Source organism: Triturus cristatus, chromosome 4_1, assembly GCF_964204655.1.
Source record: "Triturus cristatus chromosome 4_1, aTriCri1.1, whole genome shotgun sequence".
NCBI classification, from domain to species: Eukaryota; Metazoa; Chordata; class Amphibia; order Caudata; family Salamandridae; genus Triturus; species Triturus cristatus.
In genome coordinates this window covers 782,559,414-782,584,445 of record NC_140585.1, presented here as the reverse complement: position 1 = coordinate 782,584,445, position 25,032 = coordinate 782,559,414, and the positions used below count along the sequence as shown (strand labels likewise).

At 45.3% G+C, this 25,032-nt stretch overlaps 1 protein-coding gene across 2 annotated transcripts in view; it reads right to left on the bottom strand.

Annotated features, from left to right (window-relative positions):
• Positions 1 to 1,808: 1,808 nt before the first annotated feature.
• Positions 1,809 to 25,032, bottom strand: part of MON2 (MON2 regulator of endosome-to-Golgi trafficking) — a 1,036,128-nt gene continuing 1,012,904 nt past the window's right edge. For both annotated transcript variants that reach the window (XM_085653355.1, XM_085653354.1), the window contains one exon: positions 1,809 to 3,480. In XM_085653355.1, the coding sequence (XP_085509481.1) occupies positions 3,317 to 3,480 (164 nt within the window). In that variant the 3' untranslated portion in view covers positions 1,809 to 3,316. The remainder of the gene's footprint in view (positions 3,481 to 25,032) is intronic.

Genomic DNA, 25,032 nt, shown 5'->3' with positions numbered 1-25,032 from the left:
CTACAATGCCGTAATCCTTATCAGGTAAGGAAAGGGCCTTTGAGTCACACAAATCGTTCTTTCTTCTGGGCAAATATTTGGGCCCCACAAACGTGATCTATCAAGACCAAATCATCACATTTTTTTCTAACCTTTTCTTTCACCACGCAAATGATTTAAACCGACTTAGAAAGGCAGCGCCAGGGTCAGTTTTGAGAAAGGCGCCTCTGCCAGCGTTGAAGGTAATGCTGATCGAATGGATGACCTTACCTTGGCTGGCATCAACTTCTCCTTAAGTGCACATCTGGGAGGAATGGGGACAGAGCCACCAGGGTTGGAGAGACAACGAGGTTGTGGTCATCCTTTGTTAGAAGTCCAGAGGGTACAGGAAACATTCTGAATAAATTCAGTATTTCTAGCTGGAAGTTCTTAACCTGTATAGGGTTGGTCGATAACGCTGGCTGCATCTTTTTCAACATCAAGATTTTCTCTGAGAAGCAAGGAAGAGGTCGTGGAAAGACACAGACTCCACACGATCTCTCAAAGAAGACTATTGCCTCAATGAAGAAGAGGATTCCTCCTTCCAAAGGTGCTTTTTGTGGCACTTTTCAGTGAGGTTGCCAATAAGGAAACCTAACTGAAGGCAAAGCAGAAGGTATTCCTGCAGGCCATGGACAAAAATTGTTTTCCTCCTGCTCCCTGATGACTTTCAGGTACATCATTGAACAGCATTCACTGGCCACGGCACTGAGCTTTTAGCTCTAAAACCATACCCATATGTCATGTGGGTCCAACAAAGAAATGTTGTTCCAGCACATGTGACAGGGTTTAAATCCCGAAATCTTAGGAGGAATCATTTTACCTAACTGATGTCAAAATGCTGAGGAATTTAGTCAGTGAAACACAGGCAACATTAGACCTGCATCGATGAGGCATAGAAAAATAGGAACAGATGCCAGTGTGCTGGCTGGCACCTCAAACTCCGATGGACATTAAAAGTGTGAGAAATTTGAGGGATGATGTATCCTTCAGAAGATAGGTTCTGAGTTCAGACCAATCACTCTACTCTTGGGACTGTTTTTTCACTGAGACAAAACTCCTACCGTGAGATGGCTCCATCTAGGTTTCCTTTGTCAAGAAATAGTTGATTTAAAATCGTGGCCATGTGTAATGACAGTTCCTGCCATTAGATCGCCTGTAAGTAGTACTGGTAGCTTGGAAGAGGAGAAGGCTATAATGTGTCTATTGGCTTTGTTTTCAACTGGTGGCACCAGAAGTTGAGATAAACTTATGCCGGCAGCAGGCCAAACCTCAAACTGTAAGGTCACCTTTCTATAAACAATCCTGCTTCTTCATCACTACCAACCACTGAGGCAGCTTCAGTGAAAGCTTGCATCTTTCAGTCTAGCAGACACTTCCCTCAGCCTCAGGGGAACATATTCCTGCCTGGCACAATTATATAATACATGTGTTCATGAAAAAGGAAAATCACTCGCGCTGGCTCACTTGGTGCTGGTCAGGCATTGTATGGGGGAGTCGGCACCCCTGATGAACCCCAGAAAGATATTGGTCTACCAAGGATAACCACATTCTAGTAGCATTTGCTGTGCTGGTTTACAATTGCTGTTATAACCTATGCATCACAACATTTCAATGTATGTAGTAAACTAGTTTTTCTATGTTGGTTGAAATTGCATATACAAACGATGACTATTATACAACCACAATTCCTATACAATGCTATGAGTGCAAATGAAAAGTGGACACGTTTGGCTGACTAAAAATGTGTAAATAAAGCAAACTAGCTAAAGACTAAAAGAAAACATGTATCTTTTGGAAATTTCATTTATAATTTAAAATGATTTTTTCCTGAACATCTTATCACGTCTTGACATAAATGATCATGGTAAGAAACACAAATAAAATAATAGTCTAATATCACAATAAACTTTAACATCAAGTGACATAGTTCATTAAAAACAAATCATTTGAAACTAAATCATTGTATTCACATTTTTCAAACTCATGTTCCATTAGTTGTGTAGTGTATGAAAAGGGAAACAAAATGATCAATTATAAAAGGTCAGTATCTGGATGCCTCATGGTCTTCAAAAATAATATTCTCAAATGTTCTTATTAAGCTATTGTTGCCTTCACATACATCAAGACTAGATCTGAACGACTATGCATGAGATGTATCTGTTTGTTCAAAATACAGCATCGCATACTATGGATACAAACAAAACGTGGTCGTTTTGCCCTTTGATGTTCCAACCCAGTGCAAGCATCTTAAGAACGGGCCTCACAGCTGTAACAGAACTGTGATTATCGAAGGCCTTAGAGATTCCTGACATCGAAAGAACATTGGTTTTTAGAAAGCGCTGTGTGGAAAGCAGGTAAAAATGAAAATGACAACTTCAAAGAAATGAAAAAACACCAACAAATGAAGAGCATACTAGCTTTTCTGATTGAAAATTATTTTAGAACGTCTATATTTACGTATGAAATGATTACATCGAAATAAGTTTTTGCATATGGTCACGTCTTCAACAATGGTTTATGCTGTAGCAGAGATTCTTGTAGCTGAGGTAAAGTTACATTCAAATGTATGTAGCAAGGAGATATCGACATGATCCGATATGGATGAGCATACCTGCTATTATAATCAGAAGGCAAATTTGTAAGTAAAATGCTGGTGCACGGCTGAATTATGGATACATTATATGCAAGCAGTTAACACAGTCAGTACAAAAATGTTACGCAATAAATGCGGCGTGTTTATACACAACTGTACCATTTATTATACACATCCGTATTTCAGATTCCTTTGTTTACAAAGGCTGGTAACACGTTAAGTATGGAATGTTACAGTACCTTCTTGCATAAAATTGTTTCTAGTACAATGAGACCCGGACAAAGGTTCCAAAACAGCAGCCTAGAAGATGGGACTGATGGAAATACTTTGTTTTATTTAATGGCATTATTAACAGACACACACACACGCACGCACACCCACCCCACCCACAAGCTTTACCGAAGCCAGCTTTCATTCACCACTTCAAATGCTTCCCTGCATGGAGTCCCTAGATTGCGTTTTACATTTTCGTTCTGGCGATCCTGTCGAATGAATAAAAAGCTCACACCGCTGCTCATTCGGCCTTGCTGGCGGTGCGGTAAGTTCCTGTCCATGGCTTATTGAGCTCTTGTTAGCGAGGTACATTTAACAGCGCCCGAACGGCCTCTCCAGAGCTGTCCGAAGGCCCTCTTGTTTTAGACTCGCTTCCGGAACAGACAGTCCTTTTTTGGGACTCTGTTATTTAGCCGCCTCTGGAGCCTGTCAAGACTCTCCGTTCTGTACCTTGGATGACGGTGGGTGCATGAAGTCCCTGAACGGAACCAAGGCTTCTTTAAGAGCAGAACAGACTTCGGAAGAGGAACAAGTGATACATTCCACAAGTGTGGGGTACAAGGCAATGACATGGGTCCAGGTGTTACTATCAACTGTGAAAAGAAGAGAGGAAACAAGGAAACAAAATGAGGCTTATAAATATTAAAATGATTACATTTACACAACCTTGGACCTAGTACTGTTGCAAGTGTAATTCCCACTGCTTGGTTGGAGGAACACATTTGTTACTTACTTTCGATAACTTCTTTCTGGTAGAAGTTATTTTCCCACCGATTCGTCAAAATAATCTAATTTGAATAATTTGGTAGTAATGCCAATTCACTCTCAAGCGAACCCCAGGATATCCTCAGAAATGACATAGGTTGATAAAGGTGACACAAGCATCAGAGAGGAGTCAGGTACCACACTTCACCGAGAACACGACCAGGGGTAAGAAGACAGTCACAGAAAAGGTAAGAATACACTTTATGAAGCCCTGGAGGACGGACATTTCATACTGAAATTCATATCTGGTCTTCCAGTCAAGGCAGTTACGGACTACAAAGGGAAATTTAAACAGGGATCTCTGCTCCACAGAGAGTAAAAAAAACAGTAAGGATATGGGCCAAGTAAGTCCTTAAATGTTCCTGTATTTAAGCTCTTGTGAACTAGATAGATACTAAACAGGATCATGGCATACATGTTCACCATTAATAAATATGCAGAGATTTTTAAACTCATCTGATATGAATTAACTCACCTGCTGGAGTAAAACTCCTTTCATAGAAGGATGGCTTGTACCGCCAGAGGTTGGAAGAACACGGAAAATGCCCTCACTTTCAAGTTCTAGTGAAGGATTTGCGTGTGTGTGTGTGCAGCAACCCACCAGTTCTATTGAGACAAGAGTGTGTCTTGCTGGCTGAAGGGGCCAGAGAGGTTCTATATTGAGGTCTAGCAGTGCATGGTACCAGACACACCATGTTCAGTCCTTGCTACTACAATGACCAAAATGTGCATGTTTCCTGATCTGAATTAAGAGTATGTAAGGGAACGGACAGTGGTGCTAATATATTCCCGTCATGTTCAAAGCAGTCAACTCATCTAAGTGAATTCTTCTGAGCATAAGAGAGGGCATTTCTTGTTTACAGTCACAAAAAACCTATACAATTACACCAATTGAGAAAATTTCCTGGAGTACGCGTGACAACATTATTTTCCTTTTATGGCTTGTTATAACCTGCAGGCGAAGGGAGTCTAATCTCAAATTCGTATTCCTCGCAAGATAAGCTTCTGACACTCAAATTTCGTTCGCTATTCTTTTTTAAGCCTAATATCGATGGAGTCTAGTCTTTCCATTAAAGGGTCGATGAAGGCTACTAATTGTTCCCTTAATAGGGAGCTAAAGTCAGATTGGTTCAACAACGGGGTAGTGTTAGCAGTGGTGGTGGTATCTACCATATTACTACTTGGATTACCGGATACAAAAGCCCCGCTTGATTTGCTAGTACCTGGCAACACCTTTTGCTTGTTTAAACCACGCCCCTTCCTTTTTTTATTTGGAGGTTCCATGCCAGTGCGAGCAAGGGCCTTCTTCCCTCTAGTAGTTACCATAGCTGGGCTCCCAACACTACCCTGAGACTGTGGAGAGATCAGGTTAGGACTATTAGGCGACAAACTTAGTGGCCTCAATGGGGACCGCTCATTTGTAGGAGTAGTGCCAGAATTGGACTCAATATTTGGCAACTGGGCATTAGGTAAGGACCCCCCCCCCCCTTGAAGAAATCAGTCCAAGTGAAAGTCTACGCTCGGTTGCCTCAATTTCATGAATTAAAACCGATTCGGCTCTTATTAAAAAAGCATCAAGGGTCCCCACCACCCTGTCCCCCACATTCCTTTTACTCATTGCAAACAATTAATATATTAGCCCCCAACAGCCAGCGCTGCAGTCCGATATTAATTTAACGCTTACTGTCCTTATATAAAATAAAAGTGTCAATAGTGGATCCCTGTCCGGCCTCGGACGGGGGGATTCCGACGTCCTTTAGTGCGCCACCTGGTGCGGAATTAACGTGGAAGCGGCGTCCAGCCGCAAGGGGCCCTGGGAGATATAGTATCTCCGCTCAGTGGCCGCGCACAAGATTAGATCAGGCGGCGGGGGAGACTAACTGTACAGCGTTGCGCGTCCTTGTGCCCCGTCAGACCCCCTGAGCGCCTCAAATGGTCCGCTGAGAAGAGGAGTGGTCCGCTTTTTTTCCCACCCTTGTTCAGCCCGTCGCCATCAGAGGAGCACTCCTTCCCCAACAGCCAGCCAATGAAGCAGTCGCTTCACCCTTTTTAGCCCTCTGCAGACCTCTGCAAAACTTTGTTTCCCTTCCGCCGAAGCCTCATAGGATAGACCGGTGGATCAAAACAGCCGTCACGAGCCGTCATGAGCCGTGCTCTGTAAGAAGAGCAAACCCAAGGAAAATGGCACAGCTCCCAAGCGCTCCCCGCTCCAACGGCCGGAACCACCGCCGAGTGAGCAGAACAAAAGCGGGGGCTAAAACCAAGACGGGACCAGAGCAGCTCTCCCGCCTCTCAGCAGCCCGCAGTATCCTGTCAGCAGCCAGCAGCCCGCAGTATCGTGCACTATTGATACAGAACATGGAGGTGAAAATGTTATTGCAGATCCTGATACCTGAAGGCATTTTGACGAGTAACTGGGGCTTTGCTTAGCTCCAGTTGCTAGTCAGAATGCCCTCAGTTCTGTTAAGCCTATTTGTACTTTCATATCCGAGAGTTCTATGGCTTATGGGTATCGATGGAGCGAGGGGTTGCACAGATGCACTTCCCGAACATGCTGCTGATGGAGCTGTCACCCAGCTGCACTTCCATTGGATGCATCTGTAACTAGTATTAGCTCGGCCACAATGGTCTGAATGTTTCTCCTTTCAGGAGATTGGCTAGATGATCACACAGTTGCAATTCTTCTTCCAGGTACAGCCACGCCTTCGAGAAATTCTCACCTTGTTCATTCGGCTGCCAAAAACTAATTTTATTGTTGTTAAAGATACCACCGAAAGCTCTTATTTGCAATCGGACTGGGGCATCAGAAAAATAAAGGAAACTATCAGACCTAGCAATCTCAGTTATGATTTGGCAGAACTTTAATGGGTGTATTGAAACTTGAGTAATCATCTGGTAAATATTTTGTCTAAGTGTGGAAAAAGAGAATTCCTGCACTTTAACCAATGCCATAAAACCGCACCATTTGAGAACTAGTGTAAGTCACAATTCTATGCTGCATCTTTTCCTTCTAATAGATGGTTTGAGAAATGTCTCTCTAACGTGCTGTGGGAGGCTATCAATTGTAAGGCTAGCCATAATAAATGAAGCGTGGAATATCGTGACATGGGGCACTAAAATCCCTGAGTGCCAAGCTGCATTAATTCCTGTAGCATTCAGACACTTAAGATTCCCTGTGAGCCAGTGCTTGCGGAACAGCTGCAGATTGGCGAGGTGGGCAATAGGCCATGAGCCTATGGACCTGTGAGGTCGCTTGGTAGGCCATTTTGTTTGGTGGCATCTAAGTCTCCATCACATAGGCACAACTTCAAAGACTGATGTTAAAGTCTTTGCATACACATAATGAGGCTGACCTAATGCACATATTGTCAGAGGCAATTGTTATTGGTCCAGCTGTCACAGCATGAGGTGTGCCTCCCCCACCTCCCTCCAGATGTGACAGAGGATTCAAGGAGCTGCGGATGGGAAGCCATTAGCACTTGCTTTTCAGTGGGCTGAGGCAGGGAAGAGGACTGGAGTACGTGGTGGGGGGTTGGTGGGGTTCATCAAGGGGGCTTTTTCAGTTATTTTTGCCCCCCTCCCCTGCATGGAACAGGCAGATATGAATTGGCCTCTGTTGTTCTCCTTTGCCTGCCAGAAATCAATTACTGCAGTCAACAGAGAGATTGTGGCCTTAGCCAACCCAGTAACTGGGAAACCAGGTTTGAGTTTCAGCGTCAGCTCAACTTCCTGTGATTCAGGCCAAATCACTTACTCTACATGAGGCAAAAAAATGTAATCTGACCGTCTGTAATCTTGTCTGGTGCTCATTGAAAGTACTCCAGTGCCTCTGGACAATTTCGTGTTTTATAGAAGTGCACGAATATGAGGAAAGTGACACTATTGTAAAAAATATATATTTTTGCATTAACACACTAGCATCATTCCCTTTATTGGAACTCACATGTGATGTTAGCAACAAGTAAGATGCACCTTTCACCAGTCTCTCAGCATTGGAGGCCTCTCAAACACTGTAAAAATAAAGTGAATATCTAAAAAAGACCAAGGTGAGTGCAAAAGGAAGACTAGGTCTGTGCTATTACTGCAAATGTTTGCCAACACTTAGCTCCATGATCCTAATCAAGCAATGTATTGTGAAAGGCTGCGAATGTGGACAATATTTATTTGGTTTCCTGGGCCATACTGGCCCCAAATCAACACTGATGAGGAAAGGCAGCTCTGCCCGCCAAGGAGCAGTTTCTCTTCTGCCCCCATAACCCCCAGTGATGTTGGGGAAGATATCACGCAGTTCCCATAAATAACCCTACGGTGCATGTATTACATGTACAGGGAGATTTGCTCTCAACAAAGTGAGTTTCTGAGGAAGCTTGGACAGACTGCACACGCTGATTGCTCGAACAAGTAGTGTAATTTAAGACCTGGCTGCAGTTAGGTGAAACAAACAATCTTTGCGCGGGCTTTGACACCAAATGGAATCGCGGTGGGAATGTAATGCCTGACCAGAAACGTTTTAAGGCATGGGCAAAGTGGGCACTGGCCCAGGGCCTCAGCTTTACATGAGCCCACCGATAGAGCCAGCTCTGTTCTGTAGAGACTTGCCCTCATGACTTTGAATAATTCTTAAACAGATAGCTCTAAATACCATTTTCCATTCATTTATTTTTAATTTGGGTGATGAATGAGTCTATTACAGACATTCTGCAGAGAAATGGATTTATGTTTCATGCAACATCCATTAAAAAAGTTTCTTTTAGATCAAAACAGGACCTCACATATGAGAAATGGGAGGGCGTCACAAAGATTATTTGCAGTAATATTAGTGAGCCGCTGCTGTGTTACAATATTGAAAATACACATCACTATAGCTGAACATTAGATGTAAACACATTCAGAATTTGGACGAGTGTGCCTGTGCCCTGTCCGTGACCTGGCCAAAGAAGAAATGAAAGAGCTGAAATTGGATCCTAAATTAAAAGCTGTTGGGAACAGGGGCCCCCATAATACGTTTGGCCCTGGCCCCCAAAATTCTTAAGATGCAACATCTTAGGGATTTTGTGCCTTGACGATCCATCGCTATTGAGACACAAGCATAACATGCAGGGCTAGGGTACCACACACAGAAAACGGCGCATACCTCCTAACAAACATATACAAATGAAAGTTACAGGGTTTTTTCTAGGTTCATTGGTTTCCGTTGGTAAATATATTTTACAAATTTAAACGTTTAACTTTACCAGCCTTCCCGGGTAAATCCACAAGACCAAACTCATATTTTTAATATTATCCATATTTACATAGTGCAATTTCATCCCAAAACTCCAGTCAAAATTGGTCCAATGAGACCCATGCCTCTCCATCTCGGAAGGCATGAGGATTGCTGTAGGTAACTGTTCAGCATTCTCAGCAGAGTTCCCCATTTGCTTTTATAGTCCAGATGTTGTTTTTGCGGTGTACACGTTTGGTGTCCACAGCACATGATGATCAAAGTCTGTGACAGAATTGTTCAAAAGGAGGGGCTAAAGACTTTTTTCAGTTACAGCTCAGTGTTAACTTTTCCGCCTCACGCATGATAGGGCTGTGTACCATTTTTGCATATTAATATATTTAAAGTCCAGCTGGCCACATGCACAAAATCATCACCCCAGCACCCATCGGTAGTGGGAAGCCTAATATCCAAGTCAAAGAATTCCCAACCTCCCTCTAATATGATCTCACTATCGGGCATTCCCACTAAATATGAAGTGCTGTCCCCTGGTCCCCTCATCCTCTCAAACATTCTCCCCTAGTGTTTGAGAATACGCGTTTCAAGCGTGTGGGGTATAATATCAATCATACATTTATAGTCTCTCTCTTATCACTTCCTATCACGTATTGGGCTTTTCATGAATGTCCCTTCTAAGCATTTCCCATTGCTTAGTTGAAATTGTCATATTTAAAGCCCTTTTCCATGTTTCCATATGTGCTCATTTGCACTCCTCTAAAGGTTTCAAGACGGTATGATATAACCCTATTATAGTTCCTTTTTTTCCTATTTTCTTCGGAATTTCAGTCTCAAAAGTAATCTTTCCTTTGGTGGATGCTTATTTCTTTGTTTTCAGGGTGTGTGGCCCAGTGTCGGCTTTGTGCATACCTTAGCCTCTTTATCTCATCTATTCCAAACTCTGCTTTGCAGTGGAGAGAGGATTTAATTTCTCCATTACTGAACATGTCCACCAACACACGAAACACTCTTCGTCTCCCATAGCCGGGGTAAAGCACGGGTTAGAGTGTATTTGGGTATAAGGAAAAATAAATAACATTAATCCTTGTCTACATGCAACTTTATCCCATATGTTTAAAGCTGTTGCCACCAGTGTGCTAAAATATGTGTTTGGTGGGTCTAAGCTCCTTTGCTAGCCAAATTACGTCCCATATAGATCTGCCAATGATCGCATGGTCTATCAATACAAACGGAAGATCTACCTCTGGTTCAGGCCATTGCATTAGCACTCGGATTTGGAACGCTTCATACTTCCTAATTATTATTATTATTTTATTTTTTTTTAAATCGGTTTGTGCCAGTCCCCTGGGCTTTATTCTGCTGCAAAAGTCTCACTGCTGGGCGTGGTCTCTTGGCACACTATATACAATTGGTGACTCGTTCCTTTACGTGTTCAAGGAAGCCAGTATTTCATTGGGTTGGTAGGGCCTGGAAAAGGTAAAGAAGCTTTTTGAGCTTGTTCACCTTAATGGAAGAACCGAGTCTACTGTCTACCAATTTCTTTACCGATCGCTTCAAATAAGGGTGGGTAGCTTGCTTTAAATAAATCATGTATTCTGGGGAGATTTATCCCTAAATATTTGATTCTTCAGTTAGACCCTTCTTCCTTTCCTAATCTAGTTAAAGATTCCCTTTATTTATTTTATAGCCCACTATTTCTTCAAATTCACTACTAGCGCTGTAAGGGATCTGTACTAATGTATCGGTCATGACTATTAGTTAAGGTACTGTTGGACTTGGCCCTTCTGGCAGGTTCACCCCTGAACTTTTTGGCTTTTTATTGGTGACTTGGTGTGGTAATTTTTTTGGTTTCTGCGCACTTTCCCTGTGTCCCAGGGTAAAGTGCGTGCGTGCTCTGAGTGCATGTGGTGAGATAGGCCTGCCCTCCCATAGGAATGCATGGGGAATGTATGTGTCCCTAGTAGTTCCTGATGCGTGGGGTGTGCAGGCCCGAGTTTGGTATGTGCGGACTCGTGGGAATGAATGCTGCGCGATGATGTGTGCGGCGTGCATGTACCTAGTGTGGAAGTGCCACTTCTAGAAGTGGGCACTTCTGTGTGCAGTGTGTCTGTCGCGTGATTGGCTGGTCATATCATGTGACGGGCTAGGGATTCCCCAGAGTCAGGATGAGTCACCCAGTGGTGAATGGGGAGATCAGCAGCTAGATGGGTGGGAGGAGTACACCTGGGTCCTGAATAGGGCAGGGTTTTCCACACACAATGCTGGCCCCGCCCCCTGTGGTGCGACTGACGACCCTAGCCCTGCCAGTGAATAGAGTGAGGGGCTGAGCACATCAAGGGTGCTCCCCAACCAGCTGCGACTGGTTTTCCCCCTCACCCTGAACCCAGAACAAAGGGTTTGACTGTATAAAAATGGGGCTGTGTCCCCACAGAAACTGTTCTCTTCCAGGATCCTGAGGGGGGCTGCTGCTGCTGGAGGCCAGGAGGAACCGCCACTTTGGACTGCCTCCCTGCCTGGAGGGCCCAGTGAGCTGGCCCCTGGCCCAGCCTTGCCCCCTGCCCACCTTCCTAAGGATTTTGCTGGACTTTGGTACTTTCCTGTGTCCTTAAGCGCCTGGAAGCGCTTTAATTTGCCTTTAGCGCTGGGAGCGCTTCAATTCTACAGGCCGGTGCCCACCCGGCATTTGCCCCGTGCCTTGACGATCCTGAAGTCCCCTGGCAGGTGCCCACCCTGCCAGGGACATTGTGGTGGCATTCGTTGGCGGGTGCCTACCCCGCTTATTAAGTTATTCCTACGGCGGGTGCCCACCCCGCCGTACATTGCTCTTTTACCGCTGAAGATCTCCGCCGCTGCCGCCCGCGAAACCGGAAGTCAGGCGCCGGAGTTGTGACAGGGGCGGGACTTAGAGGCAGGAAGCGACGGGAGCCTACCCCGCGCTCCTGCATTGGCCGCCAGGAGAGCTGCGCTTCCTCGAGGAGAGGAAGACGACCGGAGCTGGTGCGGAGAGGGGCGCGAGGCACATCGTCGGTGCCTGCCCCCTCCGCGGTGCCAGACGCCTGGAGTCCTCCCTGCGCCCGGTGAGTGGGGCTCTCTCCGAGAGAGGGGGCCGGGGCAGCTTGGTCGGACACAGAGCGAGGTCGCTCCAACGGCCGCAGAGTAGTCCTTGAGAGCCCGCGTGGCTCCAAGGCTCGAGGGGGCATTCTTGTGTTCAGAGCGCCCAGAGCGCTCCAACGAACGGGGGCATTTCTCTTTGAGCCCGTGAGGCTCCCAACGTTCTGGGGGCATTCTTTGCGCGAGAGCGGCCCCAGATAACAGCGGGCCGCTCCCGGAACCAAGGCTCATTTTTCCGCTGCCCCGCCTGACAGTGGGCAGCGGCAGCGTTTGGGGGCATGCTTCTGTGAGAGTGCGAGGTGCTCCAACGTGAACACAGCTGAGTGTTCAGAGCGCTCAGAGCGCTCCAACGTGGGGATTGTGTTTTGTTGAGCCCAGTGAGGCTCCCACGTACTCGGGGGCATTTCTCTTGTGACTGAGTGGCCCCAGATGGCAGCGGGCCACTCCCACCTTGCCCCACAGCGACATACAGAGCCACGGAGGCTCTAGGGGGCATTTAATTTGTTTCAGAGCCCTGGGAGGCTCCAACGTTGGCCCCAGCATTTCTCCAGTTGCCCAGCACTTAGTGGGCAACTGCCACGTTTAGGTTGGGGATAATTTACATTTTGGCGGGCGCAGCTTTACTGGGACATAGGGCGTCCTAGCCCCGACAAGGCCAGTTGGCCTAGGGTCTGCCACAGGTGGTGGCGAATGTGAGTTTTGCGCTATTGTTCCTTTCCTGCACCTCTGAATGTGTTTATGCGTCATGTGCTTTGCTTTACACCGCTGAATGTATTTTATGCATCATGTGTTTCCCTTGTTCTACACCTCTGAATGTGATGCATCATGTGTAAAGTGCGTTTACCCCTACAGGTATTGTGATACTTAGGTGGTTGTTTGTTTTCTCCTAGTACAGGTGGTGCTAGTGAGGTCCTAGATCCCTGCGCGATATTGTCCTAAGGTGGTTAGGGTTGCGTAGGTGGTGCTTACCTGATACCAGTAGTTACTGGTTGTGTGCTACATTTGCTATTTTGTTCTACAGTATTATTCCTATGTTCTAAAAGTGCTAATTCCGGACAGCGGTCCATGTGGCCCTGTCCCCTTTACATATAATCCCTTGTAAATTCTGCCCGTGCCTGTTGGCACATTGTAGAGTGTGTGTTTTTATCTAATGTGTTGTGTATATTACAAAGGTTATTTTTCTAGAATACCTTGTGTGGAGTTTCCTTTGTGGTGGGCCTTGGGTGTTGTTGCTGGGTGCGCGCGCAAACGCTTTACACATCGCCTCAGGGATAAGCCTGTCTGCTCGTGCCAAGCTACCAAGGGGGTGAGCAGGGGTTATCTTTGGCGTGTAACTTCCTTGCCCTGACTAGAGTGGTGGTTTCTGCCTGGCTTTGGCGCAAGCCTCAGCCAACCAGAAATCCCATTTCTAACAGGTACATATATAGAATGTTAGGGTAGGATGTTCTACATTCTGTATGTAATGTGATATCAAAGTGGAAGCCTCTCAACAGAAAATGAAACAGTACTTTGATAGTAAACATGGCATCAAAACAGCTGAAAGTAAAGTCCTGGTGGGGGACTGGGTACGCATTCAAAAGCCAAATCATGTACCAAAGGGTCATCTAAAATCAGAGAGCTTGCGTTGGTAGATGCAGCCAAAGGTAATGCCATCGGGATAAAAGGGAATGAATAGTGGAATTTAAGTAGGATGGTAAAAGGGAGTGGGTCAGATGAAAAGTCTCAAAATACATCTCAAGCTTAACAAGACAAAAGTATTAAATCGCCATGTCAGCCTGGAGGATATCAAAAGTATGTTAGGGAGAAAAGAGTGATAAGGAAACCGGCATGTTTTTGCACTTGATGTTGTAACACTTTTGTTGCTGTATTTCTACAAGTGCATTGCAATGAAATCTACATTTCATGATGTATAACAGAAGGAAGGAAAATGCTACTTACCAGTATGCATCTGTTCTTGGCATGTAGAGCTGTAGATTCGTATAATTGTGCATAGATTGCCATCTGGTGTTGGGCTCGGATGTTTGCACTTTGTTTTTGTCGTGGAAGAAGTCTTTGTAGTCACGAGGTAGGTGACTCCTCCTTCGGAAGATAGTACGCATGGGCATCGACTCCATCTCCAGATTGTTTTGCCATGGAGAGTTATGATGGAGTTAGTAAGAAATAGAAAGGGATGTCCATGTGTAATGTATCTAAGTAAGATAGAACTGGAACCGATAGAGGTATCCGGGGAGGCGGGTGGGCGCATACGAATCTACAGCTCTACATGCCAAGAACAGATGCATACTGGTAAGTAGCATTTTACGTTCAAGGCATAGGAAAAGGCAACAGAGGGGAAGATGGCCACCGTATAGGAGTCCCCCAGAGGAGCTCCTGGTTTCTGGGATTACCTTTGGTAGATATCCCTCTATAAACCACATCATCATCAGCCTGCCACCAGCCTACACTTCGGGTCTCTACTATACAACACCACAGATGCACACAAAGAATTTTTGGAAGGCAACTCACCTGATCGGAGTCGCCACGGAGGTCGGACTAACAGAACTACTGCCACTTGACCTGGCCAGCGCTGCTTGCTGTTAGCCCACCTCGGTGCACTGGGGTCTCGAGAACCGGATCCTTCATCGTGGGTGTGACGCCTGAGATCGACGTGCTGCTCCATGGTTATGGATACCGTGTGGGTCTTATGATCTGTGTGGATTGTTGTCAGGCGTTCGGGTCAGCGCGGTCTGAAAAATGGCGGCCGACACTCGCGGTACCAGGCATCCTAGCCGAGCATTCCTATGAGAACGGACAGTCACCCCCTAACGCTCAGCTGGTCACTGAGTGTGGATTCTACACCTGATTCTCGTTCCAACTCACATGCGGCAGCGAGGTGTGTGAGGTCACGGCGCACTAAATCCATTTTGGTCCGGGGTTTAGCATGAGGCGGGAGCAGCTGGAGCTAGGGTGCGGTTCACGCGGATCATTCGATGTCGGATTGAGGAGCTGCTGAATCGTGTGGGCGGCAAAGATGATCCCCTCCGGTGGTCAAATGGATTGGGCGCCATTTTCTAGCTTGCCCATCTCTTCGTCTTGACTGCCCTGCCTTCGTGACCCTGGGTAGGCTTTCTCTGGCGTATTCATCTGGTAATCTGCAGGAGGTGCTGTGTTGAGCGTTTGAGGAAGTGACTTGCATCTTGTCCTGCTTGCCGGCATAGTCTCGGAGTTAGATTCCTGACCTTAAAATGGCGCTTGCTCAAGACACTTGAAGCCGGGCCTCTCTGTCACACTGATCATAAACAGTGAAACAGGACTATATTCATCTTGGTTTCTTTACAATGGTGCCTGTTCGAGACATTTAACTATCTGGGTCTCTCCTCCTCACTGCTATTAACATTGTAATAGGTAACTTATACATTAGTCTAGAAAGAAAAAGTGGGTGAATAGGGGAAAAGAGAAGAGAATAAGAGAAGAGAGAAGAAAAAGAAAAGGATAGGGGAAGAAGGAAGGAAGGAGCAGGAAAGGGAAGGAAGAAGGAGGAGGAGAAGGGAGAAAAAAGAAAGAAAAAGAAAAAAGAAAAATAAAGAGAAGAAAGGGAAGGAAGAAGAAGGAAAGGGAAAGGGAAAGGGAAAGGGAAAAGGGAGGGGAAGGAAAGGAAAGGAAAGGGAGAAGGAAAAGGAAGAAAAAAAGGAAGGGAGAAAAAGGAAAAAAAAAGGAAGAGAAGGAAAAAGGGAAAGTGAAGGGGAAAACAAAGAAAAAGGAAAAGGGGAAAGGTTGAGAAAAGAAGGGACGGAAAAGGAAGGAAAGAGGGAAGAGAAGGGAAGGGAAAAGAAAAAAAAGAAGGGGAGAAGAAGAGAAAGGGGAAAAGAAGAGAAAGGAGAAAAGGGAGGAAGGAAGAAAAGGGGAAAAGGGAAGAAAGAAAAAAGGAAATAAATTTATATAGGATGGCCATAGACCTTGAACCTGCAGGCCACAATGCCTACACCATTCTCTATCCACCCAATCTCTCCAAAAATGCTTCTAAAAAGTTCAATCACAGGCTTCTGATAAATCATCCTGAGACTCTTATTCTAGATACATACTTCTGCACCAACAAAGGCACTATTTCCAATGACCTTATCTTCCACACGAAAAAACGCACCCAATGGAGAAATACCTTCTACGCTATGCTCCGAATTTCTATAACTAAGAAATCCACTCATGCCCTCAAATTGATGGTTACCCCCTCGGACCTTTGCCCAGAGAATGCTACCATTACTATCTACAACAATGGTAATATTCTTATACCAGCCTCTAACGATAATCTCGCTATCATTGACAGGCTCTTTCATACTATCAAGAAAGCAGTAAATAATAAGAATAGCACACTCACCACACCCTCGCATCCCCAGGATTTAGTGGCTTCCCTAACTCCTCCTCAAAATACCACTTCATACTCGCCCGTTCTGTACTATGTCGACGCTGACATTCTCTCTAGCCCCCCAGACATGGCCGATCCAAACACGCAGGGGCTTCCTGTCCCAGTTATGACTCGGTTGTTTCCAGCCTCTATCCTCTGCAATGCAGAAACCCCCGTAATCACTGCCACCTAGACCGTTTGGACAAGTCCTCTCCAGGATCCTCCAGACCAGAAGAGACAAGGTTAGGCTTTGCTACTGATCCCATCATGTCTGACGCAATACTGTTAGCCCTGCCTCTCTCGCGGGATGGCCCCAAACGAGATGCCACTAACACGGCACTCCACTCCCCCCCTTTACTCTTAGCGGATCGCTTAGACCCCCGCACTGACTGTCCTCTTCGCTGCCTGAGGGAATTCCTACACCCGACACTATCACCCCGCCCATCTTTTCACTGAACACAGTGACCTTTCCCCAATTTCAGGAGGAATCCCCCGTTCCGTCTGTCTAACCATTATTCCACTCCACCCAGGGATGTGGATCCTTCATTCAAAACGGATCGCTTGGACTCCTTCCACCCACTGTCCTCCTCGTTACATGAGGGAACTCTTTCACCTGATACAATCACCCCGCCCATCCATTTACTGAACACAGTGACCTTTCAGGTGGATGCTCCCTTCCGGTTGTCTAGCCTTTATACCACTCCACTCACGGATGTGGATCGCACATTAAACATCCTGGCTCAACCTCCTGCATTGACAACCAATGAAGCTATCCCAATCCAAATGGAGAAAATGTCTTTGCAATCAGAACACATTGGCAGTTCGCCTTCCATAACGGGCCTTACACCCAGACCTAATGTAGATATCCACAAGCATTTGGAGACCATGCATTATGACTCTACGAGCGGCTTGTCCTCTATAACTGATCAGACGTCATCACCTACTACCTACTTTCCCAACTCAGTCTGGAGCACACAACTTAGCGAGCTAGCCACTGGTCTATCCCATCTCATGGATGAAATGCATAACCTTTCTACTTATCACTCAAAAACTGCTTATCTTACACAGAGCCACCAATGACGACACCGTGAACCAAATCAGTCTCCAATTGAGAAACCCCACCCCCATGAAGGATCATTTGGAGAATAGTAGTCAGTATAACCAAATCAACGTCCAATACACTAGACACATACCCAAGGTCACACTCCCCAATAATACTAATCCGGGTAGTTTACCCTCCCCTACGTGTCCTAGGAGGTCATCCGATGAATTATCTGATGGTGACATTGACAACCTCCTCTCACATCCTATGCCCGGGATACTGATAGCAGTAAGTCCCGATGTGACACCATCCAAACCATTGTAACCAATCCCCTCAGAGAACCGACTCTCAACAACAGATCTATAAATAGAGACAACCTCACAAATATCAACCTAGAATAGATTACCTTAAACCATTCTATTAATAAGTTGGAGTGTGGGCTCATTAATTGCAGATCTGCTAGCAAACATGCTACGGAGATATTCAATCTCATTCTAGAGAATGATTTAGATATTATGGTCCTCACAGAAACCTGGTTAAATAGTTCCTCCTTACCCATCTTCGATTTACTTGTTCTTCCTTCCCACGACCTGATACGATTAGATCGAATCGGGGGTGAGGGGTAGCCTGCATTTATCGTAACTCAATATCAGTCAAGCAAGCGGACTGTATTGGGCTATCTTCCTGTGATTATCTATGCATTAATATTTCAGATACTAAGCGCATCGCCAGCAAGCTACACATATTCTACCACCCCCCAGGGGATAACTTGACTTGTATTGATGAGATAATGGAGATCATGGCTTCTAATGCCAACTCACAAGTTCATCATATCTTCTTGGGTGACTTTAACCTCCATTGGAACAACGCAAACAATCATATTGTAGGTTGTCTTAAAGAGTTTCTGTCAGTACAGGTGCTATCTCAATTCTGTGACAGCCCAACTCATACCAAGGGAGAGACATTGGACCTCATCATTGCAAAACCAAACATCGTCTTACTTGAATCCATCACCCCATGCGACTGGACTGATCATTATTGCATCCTCTTCTCCATCATTAGTGAAGTTACTCAAAAAAGGGTCCAACCATCAAAAATTAAGGCAATGGAAAAGGAACTTACAAAATATCAACCCCATCACCCTGTTAAACCGTTGTAACTCTGCCCTGACCCCCAGGATGGACATTACTGATGTACATGACCTCACAACCTTCTACAATGACTCGTTGCTTGAAATACTGGACTCCACAGCGCCCCTCCAGGAAAAAAACGTATCCACTAAGATTTCCAAACCATGGTTCAACGAGGGTCTGAACGCGGAGCGTAGACACCTAAGAGTTGCAGAGTGTCTCTAGAAATCGGCTCCTACCACTGATAATCTTGAGCACCTGAGAAGTTTAAGGAACGCTTACAATAGGAAGATTCTTAAGGCAAAGGCAGACTTTTTCAGATCTCAGCTGAACCAAGCTAGCAACCGGCCCAAAAAACTCTTTGAAATCGTCAAGCAACAATCATGCAATACAACTAACCCTATGGAATCAAACGACCTGGCCATACCTACCTGTGAGGTGCTTGCCAATTTCTTCCACGAAAAGACTAAGTCCATCGAGCTTGATATACAATCCAAGTTGGCACTACCGCAAACTAAGGGCCAAGATTCCAACTGTAGCGATTTATTCAAAGTACATTTTGATAATCCAGGGGAAGTCACAAAAAACGATGCCTCTTGGCACACCTTCTCGCCAATCTCTCAACAAATCATAGACAACACTCTTCAAGCAATCAACCCCTCCAATCATTTCTCTGACCCTCTGCCTCCCGCCTTGTTCAAAATTTTAAAACCATCTGTCCTACCATTATGGGCTAAAATTGTAAATGCCTCCCTAAGTCAAGGTGTCATTCCGGACTGCCATAAAATAGGGCAGGTCACACCTATACTTAAGAAAGCTGACGCCACTCCATCTGATCTAAACAACTACCGGCCCATAACCAACATCCCTACTTTGGCGAAACTATTGGAGAAATGTGTACAAATTGAATTATGCAATCACATTGAGCACTATAACCTCCTAGATATTCACCAATCGGGCTTCCGCCAAGGGCACAGCACAGAATCTGCACTCACCCATATTATGGATGACATCCTTAAAATACTTGACTGCAATGAATCATGCCTACTGATTCTTCTTGATCTGTCCTCCGCCTTCGATACGGTCAAGCATGACAAACGTCTGTCCCTACTGGAATGAAGGATGGGCCTCTCGAGCACAGTGCTGCAATGGTTTTCCTCCTTCTTGAATAACAGAACTCAAAGATTCAAGATGAGGAATTCACTCTCGCAATCCACTTTGGTCACCCTTGGTGTTCCTCAGGGATCCGCCCTATCACCCATTCTGTTCAACCTCCTAATGGAGCCCTTGGCGAACGCATTGAGATCTGCGAACATCCTGTATCATTTATATGCTAATGACACCCAACTGTATCTGAAAATCACCTCGCCAGAGGATTTCATTGCCCTCAACACTACTCTACTTAACACGTAAAGCTGGCTCACTAACAACCACCTCATGCTGAATACCAAAAAAACGGAATTCATCCTCATCTCGTCTCCGAGCCACACACCAAAGCTAGAACTATGGTTACAACACCTAACCTCCTTTGACTGCGTCCCCCTCATCATTGACTAAGCAAAATCACTAGGAATCACCTTAGACAAACATCTGAATATGCAGTCGCACATCTCTAAGGCCTCCAAGGGAGCTAATTACAATCTGAGTATAGTAAGGAAACTCAAACCCTTCCTCCCTCAGGCTGATCTACAAGCCCTTGTGCTACCCAGTTTAGACTACGGGAGCACCACCCTCTGTGGTCTTCCTAAATACAAGCTGGCTCCGCTAAGAGCAGCATTGAATTCTGCGGCTAGGCTGGTATCTGGAACCAAGAGAAAATGTCACATCCCTCCAACCTTGAAAGCCTTGAATTGGCTGCCTTACGAGGCAAGAATACACCTTAAAGTGGCCTGCATGACACACAAAGCAATTCACAACAATACACCTAGTTATCTGGCTCTAAAGTTGGAAAGGTCTGGAGGCTGCAGACGACTTCGAAGTGCGAGCACTCTCCTTCTGAAACCCCAATCATTCCATAAGAAGAGAACTGGCTGTAGAGCTTTCTCAGGGATTGCACCAAGGATCTGGAACTCCCTACCTCCAGTAGTTTGTGGAATCACTTCCCTTACCGCCTTCAAAAAAGAATTAAAATACTACTAATGAACAAATTCATACCATAAGTCTGATTTCTATGATGTCACCGAGTCATCATTATGTTCGGAATACTTTTGCCGACCTCAAGTGGAATGTCTGAATCCTCATTATGTATGACTAATATCACTACTCTTACTGCTCAATTACTGTATGTAGTGTAAAGCTTAGCTAGTGGTGGGTCTCTCTTGGTTTTATCTATACACTTCTTATCCATTGGGATCCGATCGTGATTATAATATGTATGCTTGCTAGCACACTCATCTAATGTTCTTTAACTGTATATTGTACTGCGTCCTACAGTATCATGGTCCTCTATGTTTGTTAATCATATAACTTCTATTCCTTTTGTACGAATTGACACTTTTGAATGTATGTATACTACCTCAACCATTTTTGTTCTTATACTGTAAAGCGCTCTGATACCCTCGTGGGTCACGTACGCGCTATATAAAGCTTTATAAATAAAAATTTTAAAAAATACTTGTGCATAGACTATACAGCAGTTACCTCCTTAGCGGTGGCTACCTGTATCTGTTGCAGTGGTTTGAAAAAGTGTTCTTAATACAGCCTGGTCCACATAAGCTTGTTGTTTTGCTTGCACGTCTACACAATAGTGTTTTGTGAACGTGTGTGGTGTAGACCAAGTTGCTACTTTGCATCCAGGGGAATGTTCCCTAAGAATGCCATAGATGCCCCTAGTGTACATGTGGAGTGAGCCCTCGGGGGAATGGTTAAGGTGCGTTTGGCTTTAGCATAGCATATTTGGATGCATTTAACAATCCACTTTGCAATCCCTGTTTTTGAGATAGGATTGCCTTTATGAGGTGAGGAGAAAGCCCCAAAAAGTTGTTTAGTTTTCCTAAAGGATTTTGTTCTTTCAATGTAGTAAAGTATCGCTCTTTTTACGTCTAGCGCGTGAAGAGCCCGTTCTGCTACTGAGTCTGGCAGAGGGAAAAACGCTGGGAGTTCTACAGACTGGTTACGGTGGAAAGCAGAGACGACTTTAGGTAGAAATTTTGGGTTAGTCCTAAGAACCACTTTCTTATTATGGATTTGGAGAAATGGTTCTTGTATGGTTAATGCCGGGAGTTCACTGACTGTTCTGAGAGAGGTGATCGCAACTAGGAAAGCTACTTTCCATGTGAGGAATTGTAATTCGCATTTATGCATAGGATCAAATGGGGGACCCATGAGTCTGGAAAAGTACCACATTCAGGTTCCATACTGGAGAGGGTGGAACTAGGTGGAATTATTCATTTAAGTATTTCCATAAATGCTTTGATAGCTGGTACTCTAAACAAAGACAAGTGTCTGTTTTTGAGATAGGCTGCTATTGCAGCGAGATGTAGTCTAATGGATGTGTACCCTAGGTTACATTGTTGCAGATGCAATAGGTAACGGATGATGTTTTGAATAGAAACCTCTATTGGGTTGATTTTGTTATTTGTACAGTAAATTAAAAATCTTTTCCACTTTGCGGCATAGCAAGCTCTAGTGGTAGAACGTCGATCCTCTTTAATGATGTTCATGCAGTCTGGCAGGAGATTAAGTTAGCCAAACTCTAAGATTTCAGGTGCCAGATCGCAAGGTCGAGTTGACTGGAATCTGGATGCCTTATCTCTCCATGGTTCTGAGTGAGAAGCTTAGGTGAGAGGCGTAGCTTTTGATGAGGAACTACTGATAGTTCCAACAGGGTTGTGAACCATGGTTGTCGGGCCCTTGTTGGAGCAATTAGGATCATTGTGAGGGAATGCTGTTTGAGCTTCCGAACCACTAGTGGGAGGAGCGGGAGAGGCGGAAAAGCGTAAGCAAATTTGCCTGACCAGTTCATCCATAGCGCATTGGCTTTGGAAAATGGGTGTGGATACCTGGATGCGAAGCTTGGGCATTTTGGTGTGTCTATTTCTAGGTCTATTTCTGGATGGCCCCACATTTGAAAGAAAGGAAGCAGACCTTGAGGAGGAAGTTCCCATTCGTGGATCTGCTGTGTTTGGCGACTGAGTAGATATGCAATTTGATTGTGTACTCCTGGGTGATGTTCTGCAAGGAGATATATGTTTTGAGGAATAGCCCATCTCCATATGCTTTGACCTAGGTGTGAAAGCTGCAGAGAGTGCCCCCCCTGTTTTTGTATGTAATATATTGCTGTCATGTTGTCTGTACGGACTAGGACAGCTATGCTTACGAGGTGGAGTTGAAAAGATTTTAATGCTAGGAAGATTGCCAACAATTCCAGATAATTTATGTGGAATTTTTTTTTGTTGAGGGTTCCATATGCCCTGAATGGTATGAGTTTGAAGATGAGCTCCCCAGCCGGTGAGCCATGCGTCTGCTGTTAGCACTATCTCTGGAACCGGGTCAAGGAACGGCCGCCCTTTTGAAAAGTTTTGCGTGTTCCACCACTGCACAGAGCGATGGGTGCGGTCGTCTACCAACACCAGGTCTGTTAGCTGACCTTGAGCCTGGTTCCACTGAGGTGCCAAACACTCCTGTAAGGGACGCATTTGGAGTCTTGCATAAGGGATGATGAGAATGCAAGAGGCCATCATCCCGATCAGTTGCATGAACACTCGCGCTGGTATTGAGTGTTCAGGCTGAAATTTTGATATTAGAGCTTGAATGGTGCTTATCCTGACTGGGTTGGGGTATGCTGGAGCTTTTGACGTGTCTATTGTAGCCCCTAGATATTGTTGTATGCTGGACAGTTGGAGGTGGGATTTGGTGAGGTTTACTGTGAATCCCAAGTCGTGAAGCAGTTTGATTGTTTTGTGTGTATATTGCACACAGTTGCTGTGTGATTTGGCTTTTATGAGCCCATCGTCCAGATAAGGGAAGACATGAATGTGCTTCGTAAGTGGGCAGCAACTACTGCAAGACACTTGGTGAAGACTCTAGGTGCTGTAGTCACCCCGAATGGGAGGACCATGAATTGGTAGTGTTGACTATTGACCAAAAACCTGAGATATTTCCTGTGAGCGGGGTGAATAGGAATATAAAAGTAGGCGTCCTTCAAATCCAGAGTGGAGATAAAGTCACCCTGTTGAAGAAGTGGGAGCACCTGTTGGAGAGTGATCATGTGGAAGTGATCCGACTGAATGTAGAGGTTTAGCGGTCTGAGGTCCAATATAGGCCTGAGAGCGCCGTCCTTTTTTGGAATTAGGAAATAGAGGGAGTAAACCCCTGTGCCTATATGAGGCAAGGGGACTGGTTCTATTGCATGCTTTTGTAATTGAGAAAGAACCTCTTGTTTGAGAAGTGTCAGATGTTCCGAGGACATTGGACGTTGTCTGGGAGGAATATTTGGGGGGAGTTCCAGACAGTAACCATACTGGATAATTTGTCTTACCCACTTGTCTGTTATGATTGAATTCCAGACAGGTAGGAACTGTGAGAGACGTCCCCCGACAGGAGTGGGATGATCAGGGGGAAGAGCAGGGAAGTCACTGTTTGGTGGTAGGGGAGCTGCGGTTATTGTTGCCGTGACCTCTTCCCTTACCATTGTTGCCTCTGTAGCCTCTGCGAAAGTATCCTTTGGAGGACGTTTGAGTGGGGAAGAAGAGGAATCTTCTGAGCCAATGGTTTTGGAGCCAGCTCTGTAGAAGGAGCAGCGAAAAGAACCTCTAGGGGAAGGGAACTGTAAGGCCCCCATGGACATAGTGTCCGTTTCTTTTTTCATTTTTTCTAAAGATGTGTCAACTGAGGTCCCGAAAAGCTGTGGTTGATCAAAGGGCTGATTTAAAATAGCAGATTGCACCTCTTGTTTGAATCCAGAGACTCAGAGCCAAGCGTGCCTGTGTAATAAAACACTAGTGTTGATGGCACGAGATGCGGTATTAGGCTCGTTGAAAGCATATTTAATTGAGGTGTTTGTGATCAATTTCCCCTCTTGTATAAGGTCGTTGGCCTTTTGTTTGTACTGGTCAGGAAGGTGTTGCATGAGCTTTTCAAGCTCGTCATGGTGAGCCCTGTCGTACCTGGCCAATAAAGCTTGTGCATTGGCAATCCGCCAATCATTTGAAGCCTGTGACGCAATACGTTTACCAGATGCATCTATTAGTTTAGACTCCTTATCAGGAGGTGGGGGGGTGTCGCCTGTACTCTGCGAGTTTGACCTCTTGCGTGCATTAGACACCACAAGAGAATCCAAAGGGACCTGATCTTTAATGTAAATTGGGCCATTGGGAGATGCCTTATACTTTTTATCTATCCTGGTGTTGAGAATCCTGGCTCTGACAGGGTCCTTAAAAACATCTGGCGCATGTTTGAGCATGTCTTTTAACATTGGCAGGGTGTGCGTGGACTTTTGCGAGGGTGCAAAGGTTTCAAGTAAAAAGTCTTCCTCTAAGGGATCAGAATGTAACTGTA